Raw genomic sequence first — 19,914 nt, forward strand, 5'->3', positions numbered from 1 at the left:
GCAGGGTCTTTTCTTTTTGACACCTCGCCGTCCCGTGTTCTCCAGCAGACTGTGTCTTCTATTGAAAGCGAACAATAGGGTTCTTAATCAGCGGACCTTTCCCCCTCGCCTGCTCCTGGGTCAACTGATGGCCCACGCTGCTTTGTAACAATTGAACGGCATAAAATATATGTTTATGAAAAGGAGAATTAATCACAGTGGGTATCTTTGGATAAAGTCATATTTGTTTTTTATACCCTTTCTCCAGCTCTGTTTAGAAGGGCTTTCATGTGGCTGTAATTACCATATTTCATTAGCGTGTGGAGTGTCACCGCTGGAGCATCAAAGCGGTTGGCTCTTCCTATGTGCAGCAACCACTGCCAGGGAAGTACACAACTATCTGTTTTTTCCCCAGAATAAATTCGCCCTCGCCTGTTTTTGAGTGCACTCTCTCCCTCAAGCTGCTGTCGATATCAAAGAGAACCCATTCCGCATGTGAAGTGCCCCTTGTGCAGAATAATAAAGCAGTGCATCATGGCAAAAAACTGTGAAACACAACACTCTCACCACCATCCTTCAATGCACACGCAAGGACACACATGTACATATACACACGGACATACGAGCACACATGGTATTCCTCTTTCCTTTGTAACTACTTTGCTCTCCTTGGTACGCATTCACTCCTTCTACCTCAGCACTTAAAAACAAACTATTTTCTTATTTTTATTTCTATGCAGCACAATTAACAATTCTCCATTTTTCTTCTTTTTTAAAATGTATACATTTTTCTTACATTGTATTGAATTTTATATTGAAATACAAGAGAAGAGACTTTTAAGAGAAAGTTGTGTTGCCTTTATAATTATTTTAAATTAAAAAAAAAGTTTGATTTAGGTAAACCTTTGTGCTGGACACCAAAACAAATAAAAAGCTCTAGTGTTGCGATGATTATCCTCCTTCATCACAGAGACAGTGACCAATGAAATAGCTTGATTTGTTTAGAAACATTTAAGCATGTATAACTTGTATCAACCAAGTCGTATCTGCTAGAGACTGCAAATGAAATCCCCGAGTGTGTTCAAGAAGAAGAAACTTTGGTTGGGTTCAACAAAGGAAAGAAGAATAACCTCATCCAAGAAAGATTTGAACAGTTTTATCTGATACGTCAACATTTCTTGTCACTATAGTTGTAAATAAAATTTCAGCAGGCTTTAGATGTCTTTGGGTGATTGATTAAAATGAAAATATAAAGTCAAACCTTAGCTCTGTAGTATATATATATTTTTTTCTTTTTAATAAACATCACCAGATGCCGTCTTGCCTTTAAGACTTGCACCTGACCCTTGTTAATGGAATACAAGGCCATGGGTTCAATCCTGCGGCTCAAAGTTACGCATCTTCAAGGGGACTTGGACAATGAGAGAAAATAATGTCTCAACCAGCACAAACACAGATGAGCTGCGAGTTAGCTGAGCTGTCCAAACAGCGCTGCTTTGCCTCCACTATCAGCAGGATTATCTAAAGGGAGAAGAGCTATCTGCCCTCGGGCTAAGCACGCTTTTGTTTTCCCAAAGCTTTATGGCTGCCCTCTGCTAGACAGAGAATCAAAGCTCTCTGTGAAATATGAGGTCACACTCACCACACAGGACATGGTTGTGGTAGACAGACGTTTCCTGCGACTCATAATTACAGATCTAGTGTTAAAAATTAAAAAACATCCTTCAGCAACGACCACACAGACCTGCTGTGTGTCACTGCAATGTACTCGATTGACTGAGAGAGAGACAGAAAGCTGAATGCGAAAGGCATCTGTTGTCCTGACTATGTGATAACAAAGTCCTCCATGAGCTATTGCTGTGATCAGTGTGCAATCTGCAGCTCAACAGTCAAAGCAGCGAGGACTTTAAATGCTCTTTGAAGCTCCAGCTAGCTCAGATCAATGTTCTCCTTGGCTCCTGTGACTTCACTCTTTATTAGGTATCGATCGAAGAGGAGGCTTGTGACGCTTGTACCTTCTGCCATTGTGCATTTTATGCTTTCAGCAGTTATCTTCACCACATGAGTAATTTACACTGCAAAAGACAATATGTACATCACCTACAGCATCGATGTCCAAGACCTTGAACAGAAGTTAACTAGTGGTCCTTTATCATGCTCCTATTTTTTTCTCCCTATCTGTCAGTGAGTTGCAACTTATCGGTGACCGTCTTAACGTCCTCTCAGGACAAACGCAGCAGTTTGATTCTTAATCCTTTTACCAGAGATGATTTTTAACAACTTCCTGGTTGCCTTTGAGTCAAGTCAATGGGTCTGAAGTCTGATACACTACAGGCTTCCTAAGGCGCACTAAGCCTTAACCTTGGAGCCCCCACCCACCCTCCCACCTCCCTAAGAGGCCTAGGCTAACAGGGAAGAAGATGGGGAGGGGGGCGGCGGGCAGGCCAGGGGGTGCCTGAGGTGTGCGGAGAAACCAAGGACCTGCCACATTATATGCTTTAACATGACTGGCAAATCCACCACGGTTAAACAAACTTAACCTTCATTTGTGAAACGGTGCAAATCAAAGGGCAAAAAACGACTTGTGCAAGTAATTACCACCGGGGGAGAGCAACAGGGCGAAGGATGGAAGAAGGGTGGGAGGGAGGGGTGGGGTGAGGCAGCGGTGGTGGTGGTGGTGGGGTGTGGGGGTAGGCTGGTCGGTTTCAGGGACAGCAAGGCGTTAACAGGTTGAATGGAAGGAAATGGGAATCATTTAAGGTGAGGGGCATTTTTAATGAGTTTGCTCAGAAATTGATTTTCCACTGTAATCTTTTATTTATATGCGGCTGGCGGCGTGTGCCCAGCAGAGTGAGGGTCAGCCCTCAGAGCACCCTGTCAAGGCCCCCACTCCCTCAAACAACACCCCAAAGCCCAGGGAAAATGGTATTCTAGCTAAGGCAAATATTGTCCTGCCTTGGCTTACAGGGCGAAAAAGCTGTTTGTTCTAAAAAACTTGCTCTTTTTTCTTTTAAAAAAATTGCTTATGAGAAGACGAAGAGAAGGTGTAGGCTAACCTGAAAGGTAAGCGTGAAGTTACAATTTATATATTAATATTATTATAATCTTTTAATTAAAGGTTTTTAAGCAAGATTTAAGCTGATAAAAGTACAGATATATTTGAATGATCATTTCTTAGTGATTTTTTGTGTGAATAAATATCCCAAAAAAATTGTTTTATGTATGAAATAGGTCATATGTGTTGGTCACTTTTTCGGACGACTGACAATAACTTATGCGAACACTCAAAATCTTCCAAATTTTATTGTGTTTTTATACAAATATTGAATTTACATGTTTTTATTTTAAAACTGCTCAGAAAAGTAAACTGAATTTTTAAAAAAACTTTTAAATTCATGTTTTACATAATTTAGTTTATTTATTTATGTTTTGTAAAGTTAATGGTGCAACAATTATAGAATAATGTCTGGCAATAACAGGTTCATGTGGTCAGTAGAGCAAAAAAAGTTAAATCTCTCTCTATTTTTTTTTAATAAATAAATAAATATTATAATATTTCTAAGAATAAATTTGGGTATATTGTACCTGTGTGGTATCATTAACCTTGAATTAAAATAAAACATTTTATTACCACTGACTTAAAATTTACAACTTGACAGTTTGTTTTAAATTATTTATTACGTACCTGTATGGACATTCTTAAGCCATTGTAACCCAGTGCCTGCCCGCCTCTGTGCCTATCTGTGCTCAGGCTCTATGCGGCCTCCAACCAGGTTTTCAGCTTTATGTGCTTTGTTGTTGCTCAAGTTTTTATGCGACTCTAGCGCCATTTAGTGGTAGAAGTGCTAACTGCAGCAGTGCAGCGCAGCCGCTTAGTGTCTCTAGAAGACTAGAAGATTTAAATTATAAGACTGGTATGAGACAGAGCATACATATACTCTGACACCTGATAGGTTCTTTACGTTCAACCACAAATGGGGCACTTCATGTTTCACATGTCCTGCACAAGGACAGTGAGAAGATAGTTACAAAAACACTGGAGAGCTTCTATTTTTCACATTCCCTGTCAATGCTGTATTTTCCTGCTGATACTAAAATGATGAATTCTGTTCTATTTGTGAAATGCTTTTTGCATTTATTATTATTATTATTATTATTATTATTATTATTATTATTATTATTATTATTATTATGTCTCAGCTTTTCTTTAACTACTTTCACCGTGTTTACTCTCAAAGTGCTGCCTTGTTTCGAAGTAGACAATCTTGCTATGAACGCTGGGAAATGTTATGTTGAAATAAAACTGAATTCCATGTAGATAAGCTCATTCAACATTATTCGTGCATTCTGGTCATCATACATAACTGAACTGGGGCATCATTAATGAAACTTGTCTCAGTTGCTGCTGTGAGAGTTCAGAGTGTGTCGCAGTTTCTGCTGAAAGTTGTCTTTGTTTTATATAATAATTTTTAAAATGTTCTTCTGTTGTCCAACTTTTATTGCACTTGTAAATGTCCTTGTAAATCTCACAGTCTTACTGCATTTACATTTGCTATGAGATAGCAGAGGAGGAAGCCGATCAGGAATCAACACAGTTTGCACAAATTATTTTGTTCCCTCGCAACAAGATCACAGCAAACATGATGAACTTTACTGATATTGTGAGCACTGCAATATAATACACTACAGTATCATCATCATCATCATCATCAACAACAACAAGTTTATTGAAATGAATAGTCACTTTGTCTGTTGCCCACGATTCCCTTAAGAGAAGTTGTAATCTAGTTAATCGCAGTATGTGACGACTGAAAGGGTTCTTATGTTTTATGGAGCTTAGAGGAAGCATCCAATCTTAAAATATTTAAAGTGAAGCTTCATCATTCAAGCAGCTTCAAAAAGGGAAGTGATGGAGTTCGATATTTTTGGTTAATTGTTAACACTCAGAGCTCAACTGCCTCCGTATTCCTCCTTTTGTTAAAATGTTTAAATGTAGTATGACCTTTGATTAAAGGCTAATATCCTTATTTTTGTTTTGTCCGTTGCTGTGTGATAATATATACTTTTCACATTTCTCAAAGTTGCATTTTCACAGTTACACAGTCCTGTCTGTGAGCTTTATAATGGAGACACAACTGACAGAAGACTCATTTTGAGGTTTGCTTTCCCCATGTTTTCCTTGTATTAGCCAGCAGGTGGCAGACTCAACTCACATGTTGCTTGTTTCCCTAGTTAAAAACGTGTAGTTCCACTATAGTTTCTATTCATTTTTACAGATAATAGTCATATTTGAATGTTTTTGACAATTCCGAAGTATATGCTTCATTAGATTATGAAAAAAAATATCCATAATTTCACACTTTAAATAAAGAACAGATGGTGATGTTATAAACGTATTCTTAAACACACAGTTTATGTCTGCTGAAAGAAAGACCGCTTGATGCACTCGATTAGTTTACAGACTGTATTTATTTACGTTTTATTTCAAAAAGCAAGAAAATATACTCTTTCTTCCAGAAATAATAAATATACAATATTTCTTTATGAACAAAATGCACAATTTACAAAGTGGCATCTGAGTGCTTCTCTGTGTGAAGGTAAATGCCTCACACAGTACCTTGTTTATTCAACTCATTTCTTTTCACAGAGTTATAACTGTTAGTATGACCTATTCTCATTATTGAAGTCAGTCTTATTTTTCTACATAATATTACAGTTTTTATAGGTACAAGACTCCAGCTCTTTAAATTTACAATTCTTCATTGTGCTACGTGTTTGTTATTCTATCTCAATACTTTCAGGAGGTTTGGACTTGACCCCACTGCAGTTCAACATAGTCCGCGTTTTGCTTCTTACGCAGCACGGAGCTTATTCCACACATTATGAGACTTGGCAAGTTTTTAAAGACATTGGCGTTTCAGCAGCCTGAAGCCGATCTCGCTCTATGGTGGAGAACGGATCGTCCCACGTTAAGACGTCTTATCCTGACTGAGATGTTTCTCCCTGACAATCACTCCTTGTTTGGCTTTATCAGGTACGCTCCACTGCTCTGGTGTGGATGAAGTATTGTCCAATGTTTCTCATGAGGTAACACTTTCTTTTGGTCAGGAGGTGAACAATATGTGTGATAAAAGCCACGCTAAAGCACAAGACAGCGTGACTTTGCTGTGAGCTAGCTGGGCTGAGCTGGGGCTTGGTGAAGTGGAGGAAGGCGAACTGGGTTCTCGATCTATCTCGTAGATCTCCATCCGCCTGCGATGCTTTTGATAGGTCAGCGGAGGCTCCACTGTCACATAGCCATTGATTATCCTCACGTTTGGTGGTGGGGTAGTGCTGAAGAAAGGAGGGGGGGGGGAATTAGGTTATGAGGAATTTAGCTAAACTGGAAAAGAACTGAGTCTTACATGATCTCCGAACAATCACATGCAGAACATTTCCAGTACATATTCAGCAGCCAATCTCATTGTGGTCTTTTACTTAGGGACATCCAGAGTTTATTAATAATCTTCATCAAGCCAGTACAGTCCTTACAGACATTCAATTGTTAAAAGATTATTATGTTTTGTTTAAAGAGGTACAACTCAGCTACAGCCAAACTAATCATAATAAATATCTCACCCATCCCCAATGCGAACCCACAGGTCACTGAAGAGACGGGGTCTCCCGTGGCCACGGTGAGCTTTGCGTGGCCGTTTATGGCGTCCAAACTCCTCTAGCTGGCTCAAGCTGTCAGGGAGCAGCATGTGAGGCAGCTCCTCCCCTCCAAGGCCAGGCATAGGTTCTGGGTCCTCAAGCTCCAGCTCCATCTCTGGACTGGTTGGCCAGCTAATGGGAGATCCTGTGCTAGTGTCTGTATTCTCCTTGCTGAACTCTGGTGCTGCAAGGAGGTCTGGACCTGCTGCCCTGGAGCAAGGGAGGACAGGACAGACAGGGGATGGACTCAGTTCTGTTAATACTCACAGAAAGACTTTTACCCAAATATTAGATCAAAATAGTTTCTTTTAGTATTTCTGTACTGTTTCGCAAGATTTCCAATGTGCTACCAGACAGTGGTGTTGTTTGTGGTTTCTGACCACCCCATGGCTTTCCACTTACACCCCGTAACTTCAGTCAAGGACATGAACACCAGAAGGGCGTCCTTTAAAAGTTGAAAGACCCAGCAGACAACGTAAGAGGAAGTTGGAACTCTCATGGCAATATATTGTGCATCAGAGCTGACATTTGACCAAGAAGACCACCCAGAATCTCCTGTCTTCAAATATTTTTGCCATGCTGCTCTTTCTTCCAGCCATTGCTCATACTTTCTTCTCTCTTGTTCTTTTCCTGTCAATATGGCTCGCATGTGACTTTGTGTTTCAGTAGAGCATCAAAAATATGTTTTACACATCACTCAAGACCTTTCAAATGAAATAAACAGCAGTAGAAATCGCATGCTTTAGTCACGATTTCTTTTGAAATACTTATAATTAGTTTTGTCTCACCAGTCAATTTGTCGGTTTGCCTTTCTGTTTTCACAAGTTTCAACAACCTTGTCTCACCCAGGCCCTGATGGCTTGGTCAGTGCGATGATAGCTCCAGGCCTGCGGTCAAGCTACTGCACAGCCAAACCAGGCTCTGGGCTGCTCTGTCAGTCATATAATTGTGCCAGTGGGTTCAAAACACTCCAGGTCTGAGGCTAACAGCTTTCATAAACACCTCTCATCCAGCCATCCTGTGGTGTGTTTCCTCGCCTGTCAGATCACCTTGTATCGGGGAGCTAGAAGTGTCAGCTTGCAGGCTAGTGTGTGGTCATGTGTGTGTGTGTGTGTTTGTGTGTGCGTGCACGCAGTAGACACAAGTGTTTCGTGACCACAGTAAGTCAGTCCACTTGTCAGCTTTTAAACCATGAACCACTGGCTGAAGCCCACAAGCCTGGAAACAGGATGGAGAGAGATAGGGAGGCTACATTTACAGCTGTAATTTGCAGTGAGAAGTTTGTGAAAAGCTCCAGCTGGAGGGATGAGTTGTTTTTACTGTTAGAAAAAAGACTGTTCTTGTTATGCCTTGTTTTTCCATTTTCACCCCGATTCCAGCGACTGCTCTTATTATTTTATAGGCCCATGGATCAAACCCTTAGGTGAGAGTGGAGGTGCTGTGTGCCAGTGATTGGGCCTGAACACTAACAGACATGAAGAAGAGTTGTAGAAGGCCACAGGAGCGAAGCCAAGACTCTGTCTGAGTCATGTATGTGTTGCATAGTTGTAAATTTGACTGTGTGCAGCCCAGCCAATTTTTCTCTTTGAGCATCTCTACATTTATCCTGCATACATGCATGCATGTGTTTGTATGTTGCAGTGAAAGCAGACAGAACCACCACTCTGGCAAGTGGCCTTTGGCAGCCTCCAGAAAGGGGGGGGCAGAAGCAGGCAGGTGAGGGAGATGATGAGGTATCAAAGGATTCTTGCATAGCACAATTTGGACCGTATCTGCACTTCAATAAATCTGCTGAGGTTAAATGCCACAACTCTCAAGAGAATTAGACGGATGTGGACAGACTAAGTTGGGGGGGGTCGATACAGATACATGTGGATGTGCATCTGTATCCCTGCCAAAATCTACAGTAAGAGTGCACAAATGTTCTGCTTCACAGTCTGCACTGCCATAACATTATCAATCTCATGCACATAGAAAATCACATTCTCTTTTTTTTTTTTCCATTAAATATCTTGTCTGGTTAGAAAAAGTCATACTTTTAACATGTAAAGAGTTTTAAATAGCTCTAAAGTGCCCGATTACTCAGTCAAAACAGGAATCATCCAAAACTCAATTTATTAGCGCAATTTATGTGTCGTCATCAAGAACTTAGACTCCATAATGTCAAACAACTGTTTTTCTAAAGAGTAATCCAAGCAACCACTTATTTTTTCTATTTTTCAGCAACTTATTTTTGTTTTTGTCTTTGTAACCACAGTCATTTAATCAAATGACATGCTCCGTCATCTGTTACTGCGCACTTTTGTCTGCTTACTCACTCTGTGGCTGGCTCTTGATGATCAGAGTCCATGTGGACAATCTCATAGCCCTCCTGCCTCAGGATGTCCAGCACGCTATGGTTCCCCAGAAAGTGGCCTAGCAGTGAACAAAAAACAAAACAAAACAAAAAACAGAGGTCAAAAAAGACTCAAAATCAGCTTCTTGCAGCGCATGCATTTATCTTCAAGAGTAAATCTAGCCTGGATTATGTTTCATGGATATTTACTTACGTTGAAAGCACTCAATTATTATATAGTGAACAAAACTTCCATAAATTTTAGCTTTGTTTTCATTGTGGTGCTGAACATACCAATAACATGTTTGTGTGGCCCACTATCTGAACTCTTATTATCTAACAACTGTAACAGACTATATCTTCCTAACACAGGCAACTATAGCTTTGGTCAAGAAATGTAAGCAAACCTAAAAGTGCTTCTATACGTTTTAATGTCCATATTTGTCCGACAAATACTAGAGAAACCGTGTCAGTCTAAATTTCGTGCATTTTCTTGTGGACTGCCTCATTAAATATGATCTTTTCTCAGCCAAGTTTTAGAGACACTAATGGATTTTGGTGACAGTGACAACTCAGACATAGAGTGAAGTGAAGAATCTGCAAGATAACAGGGATTGTTCAAATGAAAACTTGGTCTATCTATCGGGCACTCAACCTCTTGCCTCCCTTCCAGCCCTCTCTCACTTTCCATCACCTTGCATATGACTCCTTCAGTCTAACATCAAACATTCAGGCCCCAGCCGCATGCTGATGAAAGCTTTTTTTTTTCTTTTAATTTATCCCATCAGCCGATAATCCTGCATGTCAGTCAACCCAGCAATAAGTCATAATGTAGCCTGACATCACCCTCACCAACACGCACTCCCTAAGAGAGGAATTCATATTTGTGCGCAGACGTATACACATACCCACACACGCGCAGGAATTTTACACACTCGCACACCTCAGCTCGCTTATTAACAACACGCTGACAATATTCGAGCCTCTTTCTTGCTTTCCGTCGAGGCCTTCTGCTCCCACTCAGCTCCTCACCCCCTGCCAATTTTATCATTATAATGTTCCTGATCATTCCTGAAAGTCAAAGAAAGAGGCACGCGGTGTTACACTTTCTTGGCAGCTGAGTTCAAAGGCAGTGCTGGGATAGGCCGTGGAGTGAGAGGAGGCTTCTAACAACAGAGCGTCGGTGAGATCAGATGGGATTACACAGAGGGCCGAGTGTGAGTTTTTTGTCTGGGTGACGGTGAGTGTATGTGTGCTTGTGTGTGCTTGTGTTCTTCTTTTATTATACTTACATATTGCCATAAGAAGTGATGACATTTTCTCATGTTCATAGGCTTAAAGGTTTTATGGAAGAAAACGTATGATTTTGTTGTGAAGTCAAAGGTACAGTACAGTACTATTTAAGTATTTGTTGAGTCAGTTCATGTCCTTCAACTTTGACAACTACTACTGTGAAAAAGTCTTGTGCCACCGCTTATTCATTTATATTTTGCTTCCAAGGAGCCAAACTTCATTGGGTTTTTTCCAAGTATTCTTGAGCAATACATATCCAGGCTTTCTAAAGCTATTTCAAAGTTTTTCTTTGGACATTGTTTCTTTTTCGTTCTTTTTTTCAATCCAGTCATTGTGCCCAACCATTTTTAAGGGAATATTTTCATATTTGGTAAGTAATTTAACAGTGACCTGTGAATCATTCAAGCATAAAAAAGGCAACTGAATTAAGAGATGGACCAAGAGATAGCGTCTACATGTAACCTTTTTCAATTTTGTCTATAAAAAATACAAAAGATCGCACAGTTTGACAAACCTAGAATCTTATTTTTGCACAAGCAATTCAAAAACTGGCAAGGCTAGACACGTGGGAGCCAAAAGAAGAAGTGGCAGGACTGCAAAGGATCTACAGCAAATAAACAGTGAAAGTCGTGTCCTTAAGAAATACGGGGGGAAAAAATCCAGCAAAGCTCTGACAGGAAACAGGGACAAATAGCTGAAGTGTGTGAAATTACACAAAAACTGGACTGTAAATGTAACAGTGTTTATGTAGCATTATTCCACTTGCCACAAATGTCAGTGTAATGGGGAAACAGAAGCAGAAACCGGTTACATAAATTAGTGGCAATGGGTCTTAACGAGTGTTGAATCTTGATTTGAAATCTTTGGTTCAAACCGTTGTGAATATGTACAGAGCAGGTCAGGAAAGTGGCACAACAGTGAGTGTTCACAGTCATCTGTAAAACATAGTGGAGACTCTGTCAATGGGCTGGATTTCATCAAGTGTGTTTGGGATCTTGCCAAATGGATGGAAAAACCAACGGAGAAAAAAAACTGTCGGATTTTGATCAACCATATAATACCATCTATCACGCCTCTGTCAGTGCGCCCCAGGGTGGTTGTGGCTACAATGTAGCTTGCCATCACCAGTGTGTGAATGTGTGTGTGAATGGGTGGATGACTGGATGTAGTGTAAAGTGCTTTGGGGTCCTTAGGGACTAGTAAAGCGCTATACAAATACAGGCCATTTACCATTTATCTACACGTTTCAATAAACTACACACGTTTCCTCTTTTGTCAGCAACATACCGGTATAAAGAAATGAGGGATGGCACATGACTTGTGCACAGTACTTTTGCACCACCATTAGGTCAAAGGATAATTATACTGACAATTGGGAATATTTCTACACTTACAAAGGCCAACTGTATTGTTATTTGGTTATGTAAGATAAGATAAGATAACTCTTTATTGTCATTGCACAGTCATACACAGTACAATAGTACAATGAAATTGGAAAACTGTCCTACGTCGGCACTACATATAACACAACACGACACGATACGACACATCACAACGCAACACAAACAATACAAACAACACAACACAGTATAATAACTTAGTAATAAAAAAGAAGAATAAGTGTATTTGTATTGCACACTGTTATTATTGCACATTAATTATTATTGCACCTTGTTATAAATATAAATGTTATTATTATTACTGTTTTTACCGTTGTTAACCCCCCCAAAAAAAGTCCAGGTAGGTAGCCAGTCAGGTCAGCTATTTGCATTGATCAGGGCTATTGCCCTGTTGTAAAAGCTGTCCTTGAGTCTGTTTGTTCGGGACCTCAGCAGCCTGAACCTCCTGCCAGATGGCAGCAGCTTAAACACCCCGTGTCCTGGGTGTGTACCGTCCCGTAGGATGCTGCGTGCCCTCTCGAGACAGCGAGTGCTGTACAGGTCCTTCAGGGAGGGAAGAGGATGTCCAATGATTTTTTGGGCCATATTGATGACCCTCTGGAGTGCCTTTCTCTGTGCTGTGGTGCAGCTGGAGAACCACACACCGATGCAATATGTCAGCACACTTTCAATGGAGCAGCGGTAGAAGACGGTCAGCAGCTCCTTCTTCAGGTCCATTTTTCTGAGGATTCTCAGAAAGTGGAGACGCTGTTGGGCCTTCTTTAAAACCGCAGAGATAAACAGATAAAACCGGCAGATGGCCACTGCTCCCTGAGCTTTGTTCTGCTGGAGGTTTCTTCCTGTTAAAAGGGAGTTTTTCTTTCCCACTGTTGCCATTTTATTGTTGGGGTTTTCTCTGTATTATTGTAGGGTATTTACCTCACAGTATAAAACGCCTTGAGGCAACCGCTGTTGTGATTTGGTGCTATATAAATAAAACTGAATTGAATTGAAAAGAACAGCATTCTTCTTTCTCTTTTCACCCTTTCCTTCAAACAAGATCTTCGGGCCAAAGTCAGCTCGTTCAGTGACTGCATGCTGACAGATTTAACCTCCTTCATGTCTGTGTCAAGCAGCTATTTCATTAAATTCAGTGGGCTCGGGGCAAAGAAGAGCATGTGCCGTGTGTTTGCTGGGTGTGAGGTCAAGCTGACTGTTTCGTGTGTTGGCTTGATTTCCTCTACTCTGCCATCATTCATAACACACCTCGACAAAGGCAAGGCAAGGCAAGGCAAGGCAAGTTTATTTGTATAGCACAATTCAACAACAAGGTGATTCAAAGTGCTTTACAGAGACATTAGAAACAAAAACAAATAAAAAGCATGATTTAAAATTGATTAAAACAAGCAGACAAACAAACTAACTAATTAACAAACAAACAAACAAAACAGTATATAAAATCAAAACAGATAAAATCAGAACAATAGATAAAATCAGTAGTTAAAATGTACGTTTTGAAATTTAAGCTTAAAAGTGTGGATTTGGTGCTTTATTCAAATGCAGCTGATAACAGGTGAGTCTTCAACCTGGATTTAAATAAACTGAGTGTTTCAGCTGATCTGAGGCTTTCTGGGAGTTTGTTCCAGATATATGGAGCATAAAAGCTGAATGCAGCTTCTCCGTGTCTGGTTCTGACTCTGGGAACTGATAAAAGACCGGATCCAGATGACCTGAGGGACCTGGAAGGTTCATACTGGGTCAGGAGGTCACTGATGTATTTTGGTCCTAAACCATTCAGAGCTTTATAGACCAGCATCAGAACTTTAAAGTCTATCCTCTGACGGACAGGCAGCCAGTGTAAAGACCTCAGAGCTGGACTGATGTGGTCCACTTTTTTGGTCTTAGTGAGGACTCGAGCAGCAGAGTTCTGAATGAGCTGTAGTTGTCTGACTGATTTTTTAGGTAGACCTGTAAAGATGCTGTTACAGTAATCCAGCCTGCTAAACATGAATGCATGGACTAGTTTTTCCAGGTCCTGTTGAGACATCAGATCTTTTATCCTTGATATATTCTTGAGGTGATAGTAAGCTGATTTTGTTATTGTCTTAATGTGTTTTTCTAAGTTTAGGTCTGCATCCATCACTACACCCAAATTTCTCGCCTGGTTTGTGGTTTTTAGGTGTATAGATTGAAGTTCTCTGGTGACCTGTAATTGTTTTTCTTTGGCGCCAAAGACTATTACTTCAGTTTTGTTTTTGTTTAGCTGGAGAAAATTGTGGCACAACCAGTCATTAATTTCCTCAATGCATTTACCAAGAGCCTGTACAGGGCCTCGGTCTCCTGGTGACATTGTGATATATATTTGTGTGTCATCTGCATAGCTGTGATAGTTTATTTTGTTGTTCTTTATAATCTGTGCCAGTGGGAGCATGTAAATGTTAAACAGAAGGGGTCCCAAGATGGAACCTTGGGGAACTCCACATGTGATACTTGTCTGCTCAGATGTGAAGTTACCTATTGATACAAAGTATTTCCTGTTTTCTAAGTATGTTTTGAACCAGTTTAGTACAGTTCCTGAAAGACCTGCCCAGTTCTCCAGTCGTTTGAGTAATATGTTGTGGTCAACTGTATCAAATGCTGCACTGAGATCCAGTAAAACTAAGACTGACATTTTTCCACTGTCTGTGTTTAGACATATGTCATTGAACACTTTGGTCAGAGCCGTTTCAGGGCTGTGGTTCTGTCTAAAACCTGACTGGAAGGCATCATAGCAGTTATTCTGTTTTAAAAAGTAATTGAGCTGTTGAGAAACTGCTTTTTCAATGATCTTACTTAAAAATGGGAGATTTGAGATCGGCCTGTAGTTGTTCATTTGTGTCTTGTCAAGATTGTCCTTTTTCAGTATAGGTTTAATTACAGCAGTTTTTAGTGGTTCCGGAAACACACCTGACATTAAAGAAAAGTTGACGATCTGTAACAGGTCTGACTCTAAAGTCTTTGAGACCTTTTTGAAGAAACTTGTTGGCAGGACATCTAAACAGCAAGAGGAGGAGTTCAGTTGACCTAAGATGTCCTCCAGGTCTTTGCTGTTAACAGGGTGAAACTGTTTCATGGTGTTTAAACAGTTTTTCGGTGGACACAGTACATATTCTGGATCAGCTGTTGATGTACCAATTGCTTGTCTAATCTTTTGGATTTTTTCTGTGAAGAATTTGGCAAAGTCATTGCAGGCCATGGTTGAATGAAGTTCAGCTGCCACTGGCACAGGAGGGTTTGTTAGCCTGTCAACTGTAGAAAATAAGACCCGAGCATTATGGCTGTTTTTGGTGATGATGTCAGAGAAGTAGGACCTCCTTGCACTCCTCAGTTGTAAATTATAATTGTGAAGTTTCTCTTTATAGATGTCATAATGAACCTGGAGGTTTGTTTTTCTCCATCTGCGCTCAGCTTTCCTACACTCTCTTTTTTCATTTTTCACTAGTGTGGAGTTTCTCCATGGAGACTTCTTCCTTCCAGAGATAACCTTCACCTTAATGGGAGCAATAGTGTCCATTACATTTAACATTTTAGCATTGAAGCTATTGACGAGCTCATTGACTGAACCTCTGGACAGGTCAGGTGTTAATGGGAAGACCTGGTTAAAGATCTCACTACTGTGTTCAGTTATACACCGTTTTGTGATCACTGCTGTTGATATATTTGTGTGGGCTGAGATTTTACTTTCAAAGAAAACACAGTAATGATCAGACAGGCCCACATCAGACACAGTAATGTTTGAAATGCTCAGGCCCTTGGAGATCAGTAGGTCAAGAGTGTGTCCTCTATTATGTGTGGCCTCTGTTACATGCTGAGTCAGCCCAAAGTTGCCCAGAGTGTTACTCAGGTCTTTAGTCCCTTTGTCCTGAGGGTTGTCCACGTGGATGTTAAAATCCCCAACAATAATTACACAGTCGAAATCAACACAGATCACAGAGAGCAGTTCACTGAGGTCATTAAAAAAGTCTGTGCAGTATTTGGGAGGCCTGTAAACACTAAGAAACACAACTTTGGATGGGGCCTTCAGCTGTAAAGCCACATATTCAAAAGACTGAAAACTTCCAGGAGATAGCTGCTTACATTGAAATGATTCATTAAATAAGACAGCAACCCCTCCTCCTCTCCTGCTCACCCTGGCCTCACTGATAAAACTGTAGTTAGGAGGGGTCGTCTCGATGAGAACAGCTCCACTATTAATTTGGTCCAACCAAGTTTCAGTTAAAAACATAAAATCAAGGCTGTGCTCAGTGATTAAATCATTAATTAAAAATGTTTTCCCAGCTAAAGATCTAACGTTTAATAAAGCCAACTTAAGTGTTTTAGAGGCATTACTTGTCCCCTCGTGTTTGGGAGCAGTCTGTGGCACACAAGGTATGTTTACTATGTTTAAAGATCTTTTAGAGTGCAGCTCTCTGTGTTTTGACCAGGCCACATGTCTCCTTCTGTCACCTAAAAGTACAGAGATTTTAAAACCTTCTAGTAAACAGGGTCCCAGCTTCTTCTGGGAAAAGTCACCACTGCCATAATCCACGCAGCCCGGACCCTCCACACATCACACATCAGACTGCGGAGACAGAGCATGAAGGTGGTAAGGAGGAACTAAGGGGGGCGAGGCTGGGCAATGTGACCTCGATTGCTCTGTTGAGGGTGGGGCTCGATGGCGAACCTTTGGCTGCTCTGGTGGGGGGTTTATGGGGGACAAAAAGGGATTGGGCCGGGGGGTAGATCTGAGCCCAGCATTGACTCGCTCCATCATCTCCTCAGTGAATTTCAGGTGTGGGGAGGAGGGAGAAAGGGAGGGGGAGGAGGGTGATGGGGAAAGTCAAAGTCGTGTATATTTATGCGTAACTTTGTTTGGATGATGACATAACAAACAACCATATGGGTTCAATTTTTACACTTGCTGTAAAACTGCCATTCAGTTTTCTGAGGAGGGAGAATTGGTTTGGATGCTAAACATGCATCCACTGCTTAAACAGCCTACTGAATGCACACACACACACACACACACACACACACACACACACACAAGCAAGCAATATTTCTCACAATGAGAACCAACACTTATGAAATGTTGGTAACTTTCAAGTGAGGGACTGCACATTTCTTCATGAATTGGCTCCGTTTGTTGAACAAACAAAACGTTTTTCCAAGTTCTTACAAATCCATTCTTTTGGAAAATGTTAATTCACAAGCTTTTCATCTGACAACAGTGGCATGTGCATTGTTTGTTTCATTGTAGGTTTGTGGTTCGTGCCTGTGTGGGGGTGAGTGACTGGGTAGAGAAATAATAGCTCTTTCCAAGCAGATGGAGGTGCGTGTGGGAGGCTGAGCTAGTGTGTTTGTTTGTGGAGTATTCAGACAGTAAACAGTGTGGTGCTTCTGAAGCACAGAGCAGTCTTAACAAACAGCTCAATTAGCTTAAATGTAATAAGAGGTCAGCTGACTCCTAATTGCTCCCCTGCTGCTTGCAGTGCTCGTGGGCTGACCGCACAGGTAGCTCACTGTAAACATGCCACTCTGTTTTAAAGTTACAGTACTTAGTGACACCCTAATCATTGCAGTGTAATGCTCGCTATTAATGTTTACTTTTCAATTTTTTACGGAAAGACCTTAAAAGAAATGTAAAAAAGAGAAAGCAATGTTTTTCTTTTTTCCAGTGTCTTTAGCTGTCTCGCCCCCATCTGCACATTGTTTGAAGATACACATCCAAGAACATTTCCTTCTTTTCCGTAATTAAAATTTTTATGGTTATGTTCAAGCAATCAGAACTCTTGGATAATATTGAGAAAAGATTGTGGCTTTGGTTAGAAAATTGGTAATGGAAAGTAAACATGTCCTCATGACAGAAGATAAAAATATTCTCCTTAATCAAAGGATATTTGATGCCTAAACACGATGCCTAACATATTGGGCTGGACAACGTTTTGCATTCATTCGTGGTTTAAAATCAATGTGGCACTGGAAACATTCCTCAAAGATTTTTAGTCCATTATGACGCAAAGTTGCTGCGGATTTGTCGTCAACAGATCTGTGACGTGAATCTCCTGTTGCCACACATACACACGATGGACTGTGAAAGTTATTTTATGTACATTAAACTACAGTAAAATGTAAGAAACCAGTTTGAGATGATTTGAACTTTGTGACATGTTATCATGCTGGAAGCAGTAAGCAGTGACCCTACCATCTGAACGTTGCAGCAGATTCATCAGAACAGGACATGTTTTTACAGTTTTCTACTGTCTCGCTACTGGTGAGCTGTCTACATACACATACATACATAATATTATCAGTTTGTGGCATCTCAGTTTCTTAGCTGATAGGTGGCATCCATTATGGCTTTGTGCTGCTGTAGTTCACCCAGCCAAGCTGCTTACATCTTCATCACTTTGTAGATTTTTCTCAGTGTACGGTCTCAGTGTAAAGTCATACTTTAAAAATGTTTATCATTAATATTAACATGGAAGTGGAACACAGCTTCTGTTTTTATCATTGGCTTCATTGCACTCAAAGGAAAATATCCATATTATAATCCATATTATTTACCCTTCTCATTGTACTCATACAACATAATGTTTACTTGGAAAAATATTGAATACTTGTTTCTTATGACTTTTCTTATGCATGAACAAAATGCCACTTTCATACATAAGTCGTGGCAGGAATTTTGTTTAAAGATTTAAAAATACACAAAATACATCTACAAACATAAAGATTTACTAAATATTCTTTGAAATTATTTTCCATATGGGTCGTATTTAATCTTCCAGTAGACAAGTTGCTCTGCCTACGACATAAAAAGAATAGCTTGTGGGAATGTGGCTTCAGCCCAACTGCAGCCACTACCATATATCAGCCAACCACCTGCTGTCATTTCTCCAACAGCAGATATGTGTTTTTCAAATATTTTATTTACTTAATAAATATTTTGTTTTAAGTAGGAGCAAGTTTTTGCTGTGTATACACCCTCTTACAGGGTGTTTCCCCTCCCGTGGCTCCAGAGAGCAGAGTTAATAAACCAGCAACTCCTTTATTTAATAACCATCCCATCCTGATTTCCACTTACAGTAGCAATGACTTAATTTACTCCACTTGCACATTCACCTTTCTATGTTTGCCACATCTGCCTCTGTACATATGCCTGTCTCTTTATCTGCCATGTCCAGGCTTCTTAAGCTTCTTAGCTTCCATCTTGCATTTGTTTTACAGTCAGTTATTCTCTTTTTTCCCTGCATGCAAGTTTTTTTGGGCAGGATGCATTAGTGTGTTTTGAAAAGAAAAAAGAGGTATTGCAGCATGTCTAGGCATTCACGCTCAATTTAAACCATGTCAACACTTGGTCTGCACACATCCTTCTCTCTCTTTCAGACCTTTCCCTATTTTTCCTTCCAAGTTAAACCTCACCGAGCCTCGCTTTATACGTGATTCTCCATCCTTTCTTTCTATATGCTTTTGCACATCAGTCAGAGGAAAGAGACACTAGTAGCAAAGCAGGAAAAGCAAGGAAAATGGAAACACTGAGCAGTTAGGAATTTGACATTGTTTCAAGAATGCAGAAAACGCACAGGAAGAGAATTATGTTATTTTTTCAGTTTTTGCACAAACAAATGTGTTTGCAATTACTTTGTGTAAACAATGCATCAACTGATATGCACTAGTGGTTAAAAAAATCCCACATGGCTTACAAGCAGACCACCTCATATGAAAATTGCACAAAAGGAGCACAAAGGAAGAGAGAAAACAAGAGAAGGAGAATAGAAATAGATAATTAGCAAGTGGTTTGAGGGGAGATGGAAAAGAAGGAGGAGAGGGTGGAGGATAGAGAGGACGATCAGAGGGAGAGAGGGATTGACGTACGCCCTCAGCCCAAGCAGAATGCCTGGTGGGCATAGTTGCTACATTATGGTCCAAACAAACACAAGCAGTTCCCTCAGAGCAATTTAAACAAATGGGTGATCAAGAAATTGGAAGATGAGTTAAAAAGAGAAGAAAAGCGAACATCCAGGAGACATACCCAGTGAATGGATGAGAAAGAAAAAGCATATTAGCTGACAAGGGTGTGTTCCACTTTTGGTTTGTTTGGAAATATGAGGGCAAGCGCAGACAGAGATAATGTGGAAAATGTTACTCTCATCTTCACATGTTTGTAAATGTGTGTAGGTGTTAAATAGGTGACAAATTAAAGGAAAATATGTA

At 40.3% G+C, this 19,914-nt stretch overlaps 1 protein-coding gene across 1 annotated transcript in view; it reads right to left on the reverse strand.

Annotated features, from left to right (window-relative positions):
• Nucleotides 1–5,449: 5,449 nt before the first annotated feature.
• trabd2b (TraB domain containing 2B) overlaps nt 5,450–19,914 on the reverse strand; it is an 83,716-nt gene continuing 69,251 nt past the window's right edge. Inside the window, exons 5-7 of the mRNA XM_084921982.1 lie at nt 8,991–9,087; nt 6,598–6,882; nt 5,450–6,312 (exon numbers count right to left, since the gene is read on the reverse strand). Coding sequence (XP_084778108.1) covers nt 6,084–6,312; nt 6,598–6,882; nt 8,991–9,087 — 611 coding nt within the window. The 3' untranslated portion in view covers nt 5,450–6,083. The remainder of the gene's footprint in view (nt 6,313–6,597; nt 6,883–8,990; nt 9,088–19,914) is intronic.

This window comes from Perissodus microlepis, chromosome 23 (assembly GCF_051167445.1).
Source record: "Perissodus microlepis isolate ML-2025 ecotype Zambia chromosome 23, ASM5116744v1, whole genome shotgun sequence".
Taxonomy (NCBI): Eukaryota; Metazoa; Chordata; class Actinopteri; order Cichliformes; family Cichlidae; genus Perissodus; species Perissodus microlepis.